Source organism: Pecten maximus, chromosome 9, assembly GCF_902652985.1.
Source record: "Pecten maximus chromosome 9, xPecMax1.1, whole genome shotgun sequence".
Lineage (NCBI taxonomy): Eukaryota > Metazoa > Mollusca > Bivalvia > Pectinida > Pectinidae > Pecten > Pecten maximus.
In genome coordinates this window covers 41,764,056-41,783,368 of record NC_047023.1, presented here as the reverse complement: position 1 = coordinate 41,783,368, position 19,313 = coordinate 41,764,056, and the positions used below count along the sequence as shown (strand labels likewise).

Sequence of the window (19,313 nt, the reverse complement as noted above, 5' to 3'; positions counted from 1 at the left end):
TAGTTGCTATTCACAGTGGTCATGTGTATGAGTACTAGTTGAGTTATGGTACGAATTTGAACTATGGTAATTAGATTCTATCAGTGTTAACCAGTTTGTCAGACACGTTTCATTGATATTGAAAAAATCACAAACTCCAAAACGCATCAGTGTCTTTAGTCCTAAGTACACGAGAGGCCTGAAATGGAATCATGCTTAGTAAACATATATATATATATATAAATAGCAATAACGTTCAAATGTATAGATGCTATAGAAATATGTCTAATTAACACCTACAATGGCACCATGCTGTAAAAATATATCTGTTTATAACACCTAAAAGTGACACCAACTGTATAGAAATCTGTCTAATTAACACCTAAAAATGACACTCACTCTGTAAAAATATATCTAATTAACACTTAAAAATGACACCCACAATGTAAAAATATATCCAATTAACACCTAAATATAAAAAATATCACAACAGCATCCAAAGAATGATTGCTTTTAACGCTGAGAGTTAAATACAAAATATAGAGGTACTGTATTTGAACGGAATTTCTTCGAGGTGTCATTAATTATTTATTCATTTAATTTTTTTTGGTGGTGAAAAACTTAGTATGTACTGTTAACTTTAGGTACATAAATATACAATAGGCTATTGTTGTTTTCAATTCATTCTATTACTCTGGGTTGGAGATAAGTAACTGAATGGGTTGAATTGACAACAATGTATTTCTGGTGGTGTTTATGAAAGAGATTTTAATCATTTGGTGGAAGTTTTCTGTGAAAATTTACATATAGATACATGGTATGTTAACTAAAGCACCTACCTTGCCACATTTTCATCATCGCAATTCCTGAACTTAAAAATTCCCATAGGAAAGCAAGAAATTGGATTTTAAGGAAAAAATCTTAGCTAAGGAATTTTCCTTTAATTCTTTAATGCTTTAATGTACATGTAGTTAGATAGTTAGCTGGTACACCTGTTTGAGTCATCCTGATGATGGACCGGTGTGTATATGTACCTGTGTTTTGTTGCCTTTTCCAGACTGATGATGTCAAAGTCCCAGGACGGCGCTGAGTTTAAGATGGCCTTTATGTGGTCTGGTATCTGGGCTAATGTTGCTGGATTTGTTGGAATGTATGTATGAGGTTGGTGACCTAAAATTAGCAAAAAAAAAATTTAATATTTTTTACTAACAAGCTAAAAATCCTAATAATTCAATTACCACAAAATGACTTTTTTAATTAATTGTGATATTCTGCTTCACTGACAGGACATTGTTGTATTTATTATAGAGATGGCACAAAATTATGACATCCAGGAAATGAAAACTTAAAAATTTAACATATTTTGTCACATTCTGATTTCATTTCATCACCTTCCAGCAGTTAGCAAGCCTGTAGCTTATGAATACAAATTGTACACAAGTTACCTCCCTTCACACTCTAAATCAATGATATAGAATGAAGCGGTGGAAGTATATGGTAGGCGAGGATGCATGGCTACATGACAACTTGAAATAAACATCGGAAGACTTCTGCTCTAATAGGAAACAAGCAGTGATCAAGGCATTCTTGAAATACATAACATATCCTATTAAAAACCCCATACAGTATACACACACTTTTAATGAGAAAATTGATGATGGATTATCGATCGTGAACAGGATACCATTTATACTCGTTATCCTCATACTTACTTCCTTTAATGCTAGAGTTACTGTTGACATCTTGGGCACTGACCATTAATTGTCGTCGCATTGATTGCTGTAAACACATAAACAATGCAGGTGAAAATTTCAAACAAGAGGCATATAAGAGCTGTATCATTATTCCTGTCTGAGCTACAGAAGCAATTCTAGATCAGCCACCAGATAAAATTATGAAAATCTGGATGATGTTAATTAAGAGATCTTTTTTCTACTCATTTGTCACTTTGAACACCTACATCAGTTGATATTGTTGTAAGTTATAAATGGATAATGTGAACTAAAGCATACAATGTCACTAGGGAATGGTTTCTGTCCTCATAAAACAGGTATAAATATCGTAAATCTATACCTATTGATCAGGTATAAATATTGTAAATCTATACCTATTGATCAGGTAAAACATTGTAAATCTATACCTATTGATCAGGTATAAATATCGTAAATCTATACCTATTGATCAGGTATAAACATTGTAAATCTATACCTATTGATCAGGTATAAACATTGTAAATCTATACCTATTGACCAGGTATAAACATTGTAAATCTATACCTATTGACCAGGTATAAACATTGTAAATCTATAACTATTGATCAGGTATAAACATTGTAAATCTATACCTATTGATCAGGTATAAACATTGTAAATCTGTACCTATTGATCAGGTATAAACATTGTAAATCTATACCTATTGATCAGGTATAAACATCGTAAATCTATACCTATTGATCAGGTATAAACATTGTAAATCTATACCTATTGATCAGGTATAAACATCGTAAATCTATACCTATTGATCAGGTATAAACATTGTAAATCTATACCTATTGATCAGGTATAAACATTGTAAATCTATAACTATTGATCAGGTATAAACATTGTAAATCTATACCTATTGATCAGGTATAAATATCGTAAATCTATAGGTAAATCTATACCTATTGATCAGGTATAAACATTGTAAATCTATACCTATTGATCAGGTATAAACATCGTAAATCTATACCTATTGATCAGGTATAAACATTGTAAATCTATACCTATTGATCAGGTATAAACATTGTAAATCTATACCTATTGATCAGGTATAAACATCGTAAATCTATACCTATTGATCAGGTATAAATATTGTAAATCTATACCTATTGATCAGGTATAAACATTGTAAATCTATACCTATTGATCAGGTATAAACATTGTAAATCTATACCTATTGATCAGGTATAAACATTGTAAATCTATACCTATTGATCAGGTAAAACATTGTAAATCTATACCTATTGATCAGGTATAAACATTGTAAATCTATACCTATTGATCAGGTATAAACATCGTAAATCTATACCTATTGATCAGGTATAAACATTGTAAATCTATACCTATTGATCAGGTAAAACATTGTAAATCTATACCTATTGATCAGGTATAAACATTGTAAATCTATACCTATTGATCAGGTATAAACATCGTAAATCTATACCTATTGATCAGGTATAAATATTGTAAATCTATACCTATTGATCAGGTATAAATATCGTAAATCTATACCTATTGATCAGGTATAAACATTGTAAATCTATACCTATTGATCAGGTATAAACATCGTAAATCTATACCTATTGATCAGGTATAAATATCGTAAATCTATACCTATTGATCAGGTATAAACATTGTAAATCTATACCTGTTGATCAGGTATAAACATCGTAAATCTATACCTATTGATCAGGTATAAATATTGTAAATCTATACCTATTGATCAGGTATTCTTTAATTAAACAAGAGAGGCCCAAGGGCCGTAATGGTCATCTGACTCTTAAGTCTCTTGTGCTGTCATAGAAACCATACTCATTAGCTAGTATAGTGGTACTTAAAACTAAAAAATAACAAACTTGGTCAGGACTATTTCAGGATAATATAAAGAAAGTAAGAGCTGAATCCCACCGGTGGAACTTGAGAAGAAGTTTGAAATAGTTATTGTTCAGGAAAACCATGATTGTGCAATCATGTTAAAAAATGGCCTCCGTGGCTGCCATGTTAAAATTTTTACTAGGTCGGAAAAGAACAACACTATGTTGGCTCTCCTTCCTTAACATTCCTGCCAAGTTTGAGCTCAATGGTAATTGGAACTGCAGAAGAATTAAGTTTAAAATGTGTTTTTTCAAGTTGGCAGCTCTGTTGGATTTCCGATTTTAAACTTCTTCTCAAGTTCCAAGAGTGTGACATCATGTTCTCACTTGCTTGAAATGATCCTGTGTTCAGGGTAAGAGAAATTCTATTTCACACAGGGTAGGAAAAGACAGTTAGCATATCTATAACAAGATCATAATGAATTGTTGATGTGACACAATAGCATTGTTTCTTTTACACAGATTTGTATGAATGGCAAATTGCCTGTCTTAGATCTAGGGTTTTTGTTTTTTGCCTGGCAGTGTAGATTGAGTTTTATCTCAACTGGAATTTGTCTATTTGCAAGTGTGTGAGAAAAACACTCAAACATGGACCGGAGCTGTGGACTGATATATCTGAACCTGAGTGTAAGGGTTTATATTAGCTGTAAGCCAAGTGCTAACCAGCCAAACTTGTCACTCGGGTTGATATATCCCTGTCCACATAACAGACTTGTGTACAATTGAATCCTGTAACATTTTTGGAACTTGGAATGTGAATTTGCTTATAAACAAGAGGTCAAATGGGCCTGTAACTAAGATCCTACAAACATCACATGTTAACTTACAGACATAATACCGCCCACGAGGTCAGTCGTCATGGGATCTTCATCTGGGCGATGCTGTTGTGAAAAATAGGGCGAATAGAGTTCACTGGTGCGTAGGATCTCGAGGACACGGTCCAACGCCTGTACCACGGTTATTGGGCTGTTTTCCTGGGCTGCATTAATTATGTTAATTACCTGTAAAAGCAATCAGATAAACTTGACTTGAAGTCAGAGGTGAGATAATTACAGGACAATCAAATTGTGTGTGTCAGAGCTTTCATGGAACTGAAATACTTAAAGGAGGGCTGATTACAGGACAATAAAATGATATTTGATAACATTTTCACTGAACTGAAATACATGTATTTCTAGTGGGTTTATTACCAGGTATGAATACAGTATTGCATATGACTCCACCCATACAGACACCTGAGACAGATCAGACGTACCTGACCCACCCATACAGACACCTGAAACAGTCTTACCTGACCCACCCATACAGACACCTGAGACAGATCAGTCTTACCTGACCCACCCATACAGACACCTGAGACAGATCAGACTTACCTGACCCACCCATACAGACACCTGAGACAGATCACCTTTCCTGACCCACCCATACAGACACCTGAGACAGATCAGTCTGACCCACCCATACAGACACCTGAGACAGATCAGTCTGACCCACCCATACAGACACCTGAGACAGACTTACCTGACCCACCCATACAGACACCTGAGACAGATCAGTCTTACCTGACCCACCCATACAGACACCTGAGACAGATCAGTCTTACCTGACCCACCCATACAGACACCTGAGACAGATCACCTTACCTGACCCACCCATACAGACACCTGAGACAGATCAGCCTTACCCACCCATACAGACACCCGAGACAGATCAGTCTTACCTGACCCACCCATACAGACACCTGAGACAGATCACCTTACCTGACCCACCCATACAGACACCTGAGACAGTCTTACCTGACCCACCCATACAGTCACCTGAGACAGATCACCTTACCTGACCCACCCATACAGACACCTGAGACAGATCAGTCTTACCTGACCCACCCATACAGACACCTGAGACAGATCAGTCTTACCTGACCCACCCATACAGACACCTGAGACAGACTTACCTGACCCACCCATACAGACACCTGAGACAGATCAGTCTTACCTGACCCACCCATACAGACACCTGAGACAGATCAGTCCGACCCACCCATACAGAAACCTGAGACAGTCTTACCTGACCCACCCATACAGACACCTGAGACAGATCAGTCTTACCTGACCCACCCATACAGACACCTGAGACAGTCTTACCTGACCCACCCATACAGACACCTGAGACAGATCACCTTACCTGACCCACCCATACAGACACCTGAGACAGTCTTACCTGACCCACCCATACAGACACCTGAGACAGATCAGTCTTACCTGACCCACCCATACAGACACCTGAGACAGATCAGTCTTACCCACCCATACAGACACCTGAGACAGACTTACCTGACCCACCCATACAGACACCTGAGACAGATCAGTCTTACCTGACCCACCCGTACAGACACCTGAGACAGATCAGTCTTACCTGACCCACCCATACAGACACCTGAGACAGATCAGTCTTACCTGACCCACCCATACAGACACCTGAGACAGATCAGTCTTACCTGACCCACCCATACAGACACCTGAGACAGATCAGTCTTACCTGACCCACCCATACAGACACCTGAGACAGATCACCTTACCTGACCCACCCATACAGACACCTGAGACAGACTTACCTGACCCACCCATACAGACACCTGAGACAGATCAGTCTTACCTGACCCACCCATACAGACACCTGAGACAGATCACCTTACCTGACCCACCCATACAGACACCTGAGACAGTCTTACCTGACCCACCCATACAGACACCTGAGACAGATCAGTCTTACCTGACCCACCCATACAGACACCTGAGACAGACTTACCTGACCCACCCATACAGACACCTGAGACAGATCACCTTACCTGACCCACCCATACAGACACCTGAGACAGACTTACCTGACCCACCCATACAGACACCTGAGACAGATCAGTCTTACCTGACCCACCCATACAGACACCTGAGACAGATCACCTTACCTGACCCACCCATACAGACACCTGAGACAGATCAGTCTTACCTGAGCCATACAGACACCTGAGACAGATCAGTCTTACCTGACCCACCCATACAGACACCTGAGACAGATCAGTCTTACCTGACCCACCAATACAGACACCTGAGACAGATCAGTCTTACCTTACCCACCAATACAGACACCTGAGACAGATCTGTCTTACCTGACCCACCCATACAGACACCTGAGACAGATCAGTCTTACCTTACCCACCCATACAGACACCTGAGACAGATCACCTTACCTTGGTTATTGGTGCCTCTATTGTCATTGAATGTATTTTAGTTATAGATTCTCGTCGTCGTGGGAAGCCGTACACACCACCTGGGGAAAATACAAACTTCATCAATAACACAATGACACACTGTCCTGTTGAAGTTTCCTAATACAAAGACATACATGTATGTAAAATATAAGTTCAAATTATCTATGTTTCTAATATAACAGAGCGATGAGTTTTTGTAAATAGAATTACATGTAGCTAACTTTAACAAATTTATTAGTTACAGTTTAACATCTCATATCATTAATTTATCAAAAAAATCCCAATTTAAATGTCCATTAATTCTCTAATTGGGACTGAAGCATGATGGGACACCAACCGTTGACAATACTGTAGTCTGTATCCTTGAGTCTTTCTATCAGCGAAGCATCTGTCGTAGTCTTCACTGATATTATGTGTGAGATTTGCCTTATAAAGAAAACAAACATTTACTAACATTCTCTACTGATAGAGCAAAACATTTAATATACATTTGTAAATGCCAAGTTATGTAAGTTGTTGAAAAAAACATATATTTATGGTTGCCAAACATCTCACAAAATAGATTTTCAGCATACTTTAAAACGAATTTAAATTGTAATTGATGTACACAAACATGTATATATACACATAGTATTTACTAACAACCAACCCTAACAATAGGGTTACCCAAGAAACCAACCCTTACAATAACTTTACCCTAGCAACGAACCCTAACACTAGGGTTACCCTAGAAACCAACACTTACAATAGGGTGACCATAGCAACCAACCCTAACAATAGGGTTACCCTAGAAACCAACCCTAACAAAAGGGTTACCCTGGAAACCAAAACTAACAAAAGGGTTACTCTAGCAACCAACCTTAACAATAGGGTTACCCGAGCAACCAACCCCAATTTGTTGTGCCTTCCTTAAACATTTTAATGTAAATTTCTATAAAGCACTGCAGAATTCATGATCAACCTTCCTTCTTGGCATCATCATCAACAATATTTCGTTACAGAATAAAACATAGGTATATATATACTTACCCTGTTGGACCTATTACAGGACTCACATGGCAATGAGACGGTAAAATTTCACCATTTTTTCTTCGGGTGTAATAAGTTCCCTCCCAATACTGTAAAATTAAGCATCATTCATTTCCTTATGCTGTTTATCTCTAATCTCTTCCAATTTATATGAAAATATTGTGTAAGAGTTATTCTAATAGTTTAATGTGTACTAGCTGGATCAAAAATTGATATACATTTAGATTCATTTGATATACACAGTACCCCTTCGATTTATTCTGTTTGTTCCCCAAAGAAAATCAGTCAAAAACAATAACAAAATCGGTCCACCCTGTACCAAGATAAGACCTCCAAAGTGGGAGATTTACACCTGTACATCAACAGCTTATCAGTGGTCAGTCACGCTGAATGAGAGCCATCTGGCTGTGAAGTCACCAGTTCAACCAACAGCAGCCAGTATGGTAGAGAGTGATAGCTGTAGGGGGTCAGATTGGGAATCAAACACAGATTTTAAGGAATTAGATTATGATAAAGATGATTGAAATGAAAGTCAGAGAAAGTATTAAACTTAAAGCTTATATTCATATAGAATACCATGTATACTTTATTTTAATTTTTTAGGTAGGTATAGTGTTTTAGATGTGTCAGAAATGATTCGCCTTATAAGGTTTAGGTTTATTTGTTGAATCAACCATTATAACAAAAACAAATATATACATTTGTATGTCAGAGTGTTACTGATGGACACTATTATCCTGCTACTGTGAGTTTTAGTTTTTGTTTTTGAGTGACGGTATCTATCATATGGCACTGTTAATTGCCATGTTTAATCTGATAATTAGATACAAGTTATTTTTCTGTGTATTGTAATTAATAGTAAAATTGAACTGTCTCATCAGGATGCAGCTTAAGAATAATTATACAATGACTAATCAATTTATTTTAAATGCAGAGAAAAAGTTGTGATATAAGTTATAGATACGTCAGAACAGACAGTATCTACCTTACATAGGCCTATTTGACACCTGTAAAATTACATGTCGCTAATTGGGACAGATGTAGATAGCCGAGAATGCTAGTCAACAAAACGTGACAGGTTGGCTGAGTACATTTCTTTTTATGTATCTAACATACACAGCCGATACTGGTCAATAAGGAACAATCAAGGTACACAGTAAAGTAAACACAGTCCCGTACACAGCCAATACTGGTCAATAAGGAACAATCTAGGTACACAGTAAACACAGTCCCGTACACAGCCAATACTGGTCAATAAGGAACAAATCTAGGTACACAGTAAACACAGTCCCGTACACAGCCAATACTGGTCAATAAGGAACAATCTAGGTACACAGTAAACACAGTCCCGTACACAGCCAATACTGGTCAATAAGGAACAATCAAGGTACACAGTAAACACAGTCCCGTACACAGCCAATACTGGTCAATAAGGAGCAATCAAGGTACACAGAAAACACAGTCCCGTACACAGCCAATACTGGTCAATAAGGAACAATCAAGGTACACAGTAAACACAGTCCCGTACACAGCCAATACTGGTCAATAAGGAACAATCAAGGTACACAGAAAACACAGTCCCGTACACAGCCAATACTGGTCAATAAGGAACAATCAAGGTATACAGTAAACACAGTCCCGTACACAGCCAATACTGGTCAATAAGGAACAATCAAGGTACACAGAAAACACAGTCCCGTACACAGCCAATACTGGTCAATAAGGAACAATCAAGGTATACAGTAAACACAGTCCCGTACACAGCCAATACTGGTCAATAAGGAACAATCAAGGTACACAGTAAACACAGTCCCGTACACAGCCAATACTGGTCAATAAGGAACAATCAAGGTACACAGTAAACACAGTCCCGTACACAGCCAATACTGGTCAATAAGGAACAATCAAGGTATACAGTAAACACAGTCCCGTACACAGCCAATACTGGTCAATAAGGAACAATCAAGGTACACAGTAAACACAGTAGGTGACAATATACAGGTGATTTTATAGGTATACAGTAAACACAGTCGGTGACAATACACAGGTGATTTTATAGCCTGCGATGTAACTTGACATCAGTATCTCGTTTTTATCTACATTGTATATGTATTTTTTTCAGTTTTTTGTGTGCGATTTTTAAAAACAAAGAAACTGAATAACACGTACAGTACATGAATAGAATATAATATGAAGTAACCCTTTGTAGATTTAAATGTTTCTGCTGACAAGTATGTGCACTTTTACCACAGAGTAAGAGATGTTTGCTGAAAAAAGCTGACTTTTTTTACTTCATGGCTCTCTGATTATATTACATGAATGTCTTTGGTAAAATGGAAGTCATAATTTAATTTCATTTAATCTTTTTATGAAATCAAAGGTACATGTATGTATGTAGAAACATAAAAGAGGCCCTTGGGTAAATCAGTAGTATTGGGTGTTGGACTGGGAGAAGCTGTAATGCCTTTTTTCGTTTTTCGATCATCAGCTGCCCTCATATAGTGATTTGAACACAACAGAAATATTGCATTGGTCTTTTCCACTTTCCAAAACTTTACCAAATGTTTCCAAACCAGATATGTTCAATGGAAACACCTTTCCTATTTTAAGTTGGGTGTTTATGGAATCCTGGATATCAACATTTTGTTATTTCATTTTTCATTACTTGTGATATGAACAGACAAAAGTGACATTAACAGATATCGAAAGTTCCATATGATGTGAATTTTCAGCCTACCTTTTCATTTTTGAGTTGGGAGCTTGTGATTGGGTTTATGTATTAGTCATTTTTTACCTGTGATATTAACAAATGTGTGACATTAACAGATGTGACATTAAAAGATGTGTAACATTAACAGATGTGTGACATTAACAGATGTGTGATATTAACAGATGTGTGACATTAACAGATGTCTGACATTAACAGATGTGACATTAACAGATGTATGACATTAGCAGATGTGACATTAACAGATGTGACATTAACAGATGTGTGACATTAAAAGATGTGTAACATTAACAGATGTGTGACATTAACAGATGTGTGATATTAACAGATGTGTGACATTAACAGATGTCTGACATTAACAGATGTGACATTAGCAGATGTGACATTAACAGATGTGACATTAACAGATGTGTGACATTAACAGATGTGTGACATTAACAGATGTGTGACATTTACAGATGTGTGACATTAACAGATGTGTGACATTAATAGATGTGTGACATTAACAGATGTGACATTAACAGATGTGACATTAACATATGTGTCACATTAACAGATGTGACATTAACAGATGTGTCACATTAACAGATGTGACATTAACAGATGTATGACATTAACAGATGTGTGACATTAACAGATGTTTGACATTAACAGATGTGACATTAACAGGAGTGTTATATAAAGTAAATTTCTGGCCTACCTTTCCCTTTTTGAGTTGGGTGTTTATAGAATCCTGGAGATCGGGTTTGTTGTGGTCATTTTTTGTGACTTCCATGCTGTCTTTCTCCATCACTTCCTCACTACCATATCCCATGAGTCTCTCCCATGCATGATTCACGTACTAAAACAAAACACACAAAAACTCATTATTGACAGTGTCCTCAGGCATTCAAATCTCTGACGGGAAACTTTTTATTTCAGAATTCATACAGTCAAAACCTGGAAAATCTTACAGAGGATATTGCATCATATCAAAGATTTTAAGAACACAATAAACAAACTTTGACAGAATGTAGAGCTTTATTATAAGAATATTAGTAAGAGTGAAGTTAGCTTTAAAAATGTCAGTTTTTGAGTCCAGTAGAAGCTCTATTGGTTTTTTTATTTGAAAATAACTTTTAACTTCTTTGACTCATTGTATATTTTCTAGAAACATGGCCCACGTAATTCAGATATCTTACATTTCATAGAAACATGGCCCACGTAATTCAGATATCTTACATTTCATAGAAACATGGCCCACGTAATTCAGATATCTTACATTTCCTAGAAACATGGCCCACGTAATTCAGATATCTTACATTTCCTAGAAACATGGCCCACGTAAATCAGATATCTTACATTTCATAGAAACATGGCCCACGTAATTCAGATATCTTACATTTCATAGAAACATGGCCCACGTAATTCAGATATCTTACATTTCCTAGAAACATGGCCCACGTAATTCAGATATCTTACATTTCCTAGAAACATGGCCCACGTAAATCAGATATCTTACATTTCATAGAAACATGGCCCACGTAATTCAGATATCTTACATTTCCTAGAAACATGGCCCACATAATTCAGATATCTTACATTTCATAGAAACATGGCCCTCGTAATTCAGATATCTTACATTTCCTAGAAACATGGCCCACGTAATTCAGATATCTTACATTTCATAGAAACATGGCCCACGTAATTCAGATATCTTACATTTCATAGAAACATGGCCCACGTAAATCAGATATCTTACATTTCATAGAAACATGGCCCACGTAATTCAGATATCTTACATTTCATAGAAACATGGCCCACGTAATTCAGATATCTTACATTTCCTAGAAACATGGCCCACGTAATTCAGATATCTTACATTTCCTAGAAACATGGCCCACGTAAATCAGATATCTTACATTTCATAGAAACATGGCCCACGTAATTCAGATATCTTACATTTCCTAGAAACATGGCCCACATAATTCAGATATCTTACATTTCATAGAAACATGGCCCTCGTAATTCAGATATCTTACATTTCCTAGAAACATGGCCCACGTAATTCAGATATCTTACATTTCATAGAAACATGGCCCAGGTAATTCAGATATCTTACATTTCATAGAAACATGGCCCACGTAATTCAGATATCTCACATTTCATAGAAACATGGCCCACGTAATTCAGATATCTTACATTTCATAGAAACAAGGCCCACATAATTCAGATATCTTACATTTCATAGAAACATGTCCCACGTATTCAAGATATTTTACATTTCATAGAAACATGGCCCACGTATTTCAGAAATCTTTAAAACTATAAATTTCTGAAGAATTAAACCAATTTTACCTCTAGAGATGGAAACTTATGTAAATACATGCCAAGGTCATAAGGCAGCAAGCACCTATTGAATATGTGCAAATGAAACAAAAAGTTCGTAGATTGTGGAATTTGATTATCGCGGTATCCTCATGTGTATAGTTAAAATAAATCCTGTAGAAATAACCTTGTTTCTTTTAAAAATCACCAGATTGGTATGAAATTTTTTGATCTGGAAATTGATAAATTTACCAAAATAAACTAAAGACTCCAATCGAAAACTTAAATTGAAACTTGACATGATTGAATAAATTCAGATTAAGGTGCCCTGCATACATGTAGTTACCTGAATTTCACGGTCATCGCTCGCTATCTCCACAGCATCTGAGACATTGTCAAGAGCACAGAACAGTGCATTAGCTGCACATAGCTGGAGCTGTGTCCGCACTTCACCATACTCCAGGCACAGCAGCTCATTCATACAGGCATTTAAGTTGTGATTCTCTACCAATCTCTGTAAATGTAAATATAGACTACACCATACACAGTCCCACTCTGTGATTCTCTACAACTCTCTGTAAATGCAAATAGAGATTACATCATACACAGTCCCAATCTGTGATTCTCTACAACTCTCTGTAAATGTAAATATAGATTACATCATACACAGTCCCAATTTGTGATTCTCTACAACTCTGGAAATGTAAATATAGATTACACCATACACAGTCCCAATCTGTGATTCTCTACAACTCTCTGTAAATGTAAATAGAGATTACATCATACACAGTCCCAATCTGTGATTCTCTACCACTCTGTAAATGTAAATAGAGATTACATCATACACAGTCCCAATCTGTGATTCTCTACCACTCTCTGTAAATGTAAATACAAACTACACCATACACAGTCCTAATCTGTGATTCTCTACCACTCTGGAAATGTAAATATAGATTACACCATACACAGTCCCAATCTGTGATTGTCTACAACTCTCTGTAAATGTAAATATAGATTACACCATACACAGTCCCAATCTGTGATTGTCTACAACTCTCTGTAAATGTAAATAGAGATTACATCATACACAGTCCCAATCTGTGATTGTCTACAACTCTCTGTAAATGTAAATATAGATTACACCATACACAGTCCCAATCTGTAATTCTCTACCACTCTGTAAATGTAAATATAGATTACACCATACACAGTCCCAATCTGTGATTCTCTACAACTCTGTAAATGTAAATAGAGATTACACCATACACAGTCCCACTCTGTGATTCTCTACCACTCTCTGTAAACGTAAATACAAACTACACCATACACAGTCCCAATCTGTGATTCTCTACCACTCTGTAAATGTAAATAGAGATTACATCATACACAGTCCCACTCTGTGATTCTCTTCAACTCTGTAAATGTAAATAGAGATTACATCATACACAGTCCCAATCTGTGATTGTCTACAACTCTGTAAATGTAAATAGAGATTACATCATACACAGTCCCAATCTGTGATTCTCTTCAACTCTGTAAATGTAAATAGAGATTACATCATACACAGTCCCAATCTGTGATTCTCTTCAACTCTGTAAATGTAAATAGAGATTACATCATACACAGTAACAATCTGTGATTCCCTACAACTCTGTAAATGTAAATAGAGATTACATCATACACAGTCCCAATCTGTGATTCTCTTCAACTCTGTAAATGTAAATAGAGATTACATCATACACAGTCCCAATCTGTGATTCTCTAACTACTTTGGGAAATGTAAATCAAATTACACCATACAAGGGGTCCCAATATCGGGGTTATCTACAACACTCTGTAAGTACAAATTACACCATACAGGGTCCCAATCTGTGGTTCTCTACAACACTCTGTAAGTACAAATTACACCATACAGGGTCCCAATCTGTGATTCTCTTCAACTCTGTAAATGTAAATAGAGATTACATCATACACAGTCCCAATCTGTGATTCTCTACTACTTTGGAAATGTAAATACAAATTACACCATACAGGGTCCCAATCTGTGGTTATCTACAACACTCTGTAAGGACAAATTACACCATACAGGGTCCCAATCTGTGGCTCTCTACAACACTCTGTAAGGACAAATTACACCATACAGGGTCCCAAGCTGTGATTCTCTACAACACTCTGTAAGTACAAATTACTCCATACAGGGTCCCAATCTGTGGTTCTCTACAACAATCTGTAAGTACAAATTACTCCATACAGGGTCCCAATCTGTGGTTCTCTACAACACTCTGTAAGTAAAAATTACTCCATACAGGGTCCCAAGCTGTGGCTCTCTACAACACTCTGTAAGTACAAATTACACCATACAGGGTCCCAATCTGTGGTTATCTACAACACTCTGTAAGGACAAATTACACCATACAGGGTCCCAATCTCTGGCTCTCTACAACACTCTGTAAGGACAAATTACACCATACAGGGTCCCAAGCTGTGATTCTCTACAACACTCTGTAAGTACAAATTACTCCATACAGGGTCCCAATCTGTGGTTCTCTACAACAATCTGTAAGTACAAATTACTCCATACAGGGTCCCAAGCTGTGGCTCTCTACAACACTCTGTAAGTACAAATTACTCCATACAGGGTCCCAATCTGTGGCTCTCTTCCACATCCTGTATTTGACAACCTTCTATATGTAAGTCCATCTCCTGCTGACTTTTCATCTCATTACTTAATACACTGAAATTCATTAAATCAATTACATTGTAGGATAAGAGTTTGTTAATTAGTTAGACTTACTTTGTTAAACCCTGCTTTGATAAGAGGTAGAATGGACGGTTCATCTTTGTCTGTTGATCTGAAAGAGATGAAGTATACACATGTTATTACATCAACTAATTATAAAAAGCATCACACTTATACAGCAGGATCTGATCAGCCTCTGTATCCTTGTTATGTATATACCAGGTAAATTTAAATCTGGCCAATTTCTGTAACTTAATGCACCAAAGAGAAAATACTTCGGAATTTATGTGGCAGGATCCAATATGTCATGTCATAGTTGTATATCCCACAAATTTCTGAGTGTCCCTCAGGATGTGCACACTTGATCATAATAAAAGATCACAACCGGAATAAGATTTTCTATAACATTATAGTCACCTATTAATGTCCTTTGTTGTAGGAGGTGTTATATGAAAAACATACAAGATCCCTTTCTGAACATTAACAGGACAAAGATTGAATTCTTGATTTTATACCGGAAAATTTTGCAATTACTAATTAATGCAATTGCGTTCTGCTTGCTCGCTTTTTGGACTCATTCCTGAAATTGTAACATCCGGTTACGTAAGATACCCGTGCTGCTGTGGGGTCAATCACTTTTCGTCCGGGTGTCAGCAGGGTAAGTTGTGTTGACTTTTAATCTGTGAAATTATTTAGTAAACCGTGGCCCATCCTTTCCTAATTTGCTATTAGCTTGTCAACAGAGACAACTTACATCAACAATCCCAACATCACAGTCCCTTACAAGTGTATAAAAATCCTTGTGCTGCATGACTTCCCCATAACGAGTTAATTTAAATGAAATTAGGACTAAAACAAGGGAAATAACTTTTGACAAAAAGCCTACAAGGGAGGACAATTGTAGAGCATGCTATTTCCCTTAAGGTGTCACACAACTAATTCAGACAATCAGCTGGTGTTCCACCTGAACCATGTCCCTGAAGAGAATGTGATTCTAAGGTTTGTGGCTATCTCCTGAGTAAATAACACACGAAATGGGTACTGTGTATATATGAGAATAAAGAGTAGGGTCATGAGATTTTAAACATCAAAAATATACACTTCTGGTATAAATAGAAAGATGTAGGAATCCTGGTGTAAAAAGGCAGGAATTCCCCAGGTGGGGGTTCCCCTGTCCACTGTAAATATCAGGGTTACTGTCTTCCAAGTACAGGTGTGCTCTTATATGCTATTAAACCTATCCCATAACATAATGTTTCTAGTAGGGAAATCTTCAAACTTTAATTTGATATAAATTCCACAACAATTGAACTTCAAATGAGCGATTGATGGGATTGATGGTCCTCTTGAAGACACCTTACATATAATATTAAGTTTTAAATGATGTTTTTGAAAATCAACTTACAGACGTTTTGTAACAGCTACAATTACAGTGTGCTGACTGGCTTTTGTTGCCCTCATGGACCTGAAATTGTCAAAATTATCAACATTAGAGACAGCCATTAGGATCAAAATTAGAGCTATCAATGTTGTATTAAGCTTCTTCAGTCTTTGAAAAACCATCACCGTATATTATTCTGTAATAAGCCCAAGTGGCAAATTGATGTCTTTGAGGCAGAGTGGAGAGTGTGATAATTTAAGGACAGTAAAATTACATTCAAAACATTAAACTTATAGTTCAATACATCAGGTAGATAAACACCAGAAAACGCTCTACTCTCAATATTGGCGACAATTTTTCTTTTACATAAGTTTTGTAGCATACTCCCCCTGCCAAAATCTACTGGCCAAATATTTAACATAAAATAAAAGTTGATTTGATATTCTTCAGATAACAAACCTGCACAGTGCTTCAGCATCAAAGTTTTTATTACTTCTGTTGTCGATGATAACAACATCAGGCTGTTTATCCAGGAAGCACTCCAAAGCTCCCTCAGCATTGCTGGCGATACAACACTTGTACCCGATCTTCTCCGTAGCCCACCAGTAACCGTCGCTTTGAGCATCCTCCTTGGCAAACACGAGCAGGATCTGAAAATATTCAAAGGAAAGCTATGTACAACCATTATTATTGTATGAACATCATATACCTGTAGATAGACAGACACTCCAATGTAATCTGTCACAGTATAGACAGACAACCCAATGTAATCTGTCACAGTATAGACAGACACCCCAATGTAATCTGTCACAGTATAGACAGACACCCCAATGTAATCTGTCACAGTACAGACAGACACTCCAATGTAATCTGTCACAGTATAGACAGACACCCCAATGTAATCTGTCACAGTATAGACAGACACCCCAATGTAATCTGTCACAGTACAGACAGACACACCAATGTAATCTGTCACAGTACAGACAGACACCCCAATGTAATCTGTCACAGTACAGACAGACACTCCAATGTAATCTGTCACAGTATAGACAGACACTCCAATGTAATCTGTCACAATACAGACAGACACTCCAATGTAATCTGTCACAGTATAGACACCCCAATGTAATCTGTCACAGTATAGACAGACACTCCAATGTAATCTGTCACAGTACAGACACCCCAATGTAATCTGTCACAGTATAGACAGACACTCCAATGTAATCTGTCACAGTACAGACAGACACTCCAATGTAATCACAAAAAATTCCAAAACCCCCCCCGGGTTTTTAAAAACCCCCTAAAACCCCCCAAAAAAATTTAAAGGTTTAAAAAAAAACTTTTTTTGGGGAAAAAAGGGAAACCCCTAAAATTTTTACAAAACCGCCCCCCTTTTTTCCCCAAAAGACAACCCAAAATTTAATAAGCCCAAAAACCCAAAAAACCCCTTCCCAAAAAATTATTTCCATTGAAAAAACCCCAAAACGTTACAAAAAACCCGGGAAAAAGGGCCCAAAAAATTTAAAAAATAAGCATAAAATTTAATTTTTCAAACAAAAAAAGCCACAAAAAGAAAAACAAAAAAAACCCCCCCTTTAAAAATTAAATTGTCCCGGCCCCCCCAAATTGAAAAAAAACCCCCCCCCCTGAAAAAAGGCCCCAAAATATTTCCCCAAAAAAAAATTTTTTTCAAAACAAACCCCCAAAACCCCCCCAAGTAAAAAAAATTAAACTTCCGAAAACCCCCCCCCAAATCCCAGAAGAAAACCCCAAAAACCCAAAGCCGCCCCAAAAAATTTAAAGGGAACCCCCGAAACGTCCAAAAAAAAACTTCCAAAAACCCCCAAGAATCTTAAAAAAAAAAAAAAAAATTTTAAAACCCCCAATTACTTTTTAAAAACCCCCAATTAATTGCACATAAAAAAGACACCCCAATGTTCTTCACTAAGGCCCCCCCCCCAAAAATTTTAATTTTAAAAGAAAAACCCCCCAAGAAATCGCCCCCGTAGGGGCAGACACCCAAAGAAATTGACATTACAAAACCCCCCAATTTCTTAAAAGACCCCCAAGAAACGTCACAGTACGACAGACACACCATTTTCCCCCCCAAAAACCCCTTTTTTTTAAAAACAGAACCCAATTTTTCATAAGACAGAACCCAATGTAATCTGTCACAGTATAGACAGACCCCCCAAATGAAACTGTCACAAGAAGAGCACCCAATGTAATCTGTAAAGTATGAAACAC

At 36.9% G+C, this 19,313-nt stretch overlaps 1 protein-coding gene across 1 annotated transcript in view; it reads right to left on the bottom strand.

Moving 5' to 3' along the window:
- Nucleotides 1-19,313, bottom strand: part of LOC117334759 (high affinity cAMP-specific and IBMX-insensitive 3',5'-cyclic phosphodiesterase 8B-like) — an 89,727-nt gene that overhangs the window by 21,419 nt on the left and 48,995 nt on the right. Inside the window, exons 3-14 of the mRNA XM_033894557.1 lie at nucleotides 17,526-17,716; nucleotides 17,091-17,150; nucleotides 15,740-15,797; nucleotides 13,292-13,459; nucleotides 11,339-11,479; nucleotides 7,911-7,999; nucleotides 7,219-7,307; nucleotides 6,861-6,940; nucleotides 4,441-4,614; nucleotides 1,692-1,758; nucleotides 1,014-1,149; nucleotides 13-178 (exon numbers count right to left, since the gene is read on the bottom strand). Of these exons, the coding sequence (XP_033750448.1) occupies nucleotides 13-178; nucleotides 1,014-1,149; nucleotides 1,692-1,758; nucleotides 4,441-4,614; nucleotides 6,861-6,940; nucleotides 7,219-7,307; nucleotides 7,911-7,999; nucleotides 11,339-11,479; nucleotides 13,292-13,459; nucleotides 15,740-15,797; nucleotides 17,091-17,150; nucleotides 17,526-17,716 (1,419 nt within the window). The remainder of the gene's footprint in view (nucleotides 1-12; nucleotides 179-1,013; nucleotides 1,150-1,691; nucleotides 1,759-4,440; nucleotides 4,615-6,860; nucleotides 6,941-7,218; nucleotides 7,308-7,910; nucleotides 8,000-11,338; nucleotides 11,480-13,291; nucleotides 13,460-15,739; nucleotides 15,798-17,090; nucleotides 17,151-17,525; nucleotides 17,717-19,313) is intronic.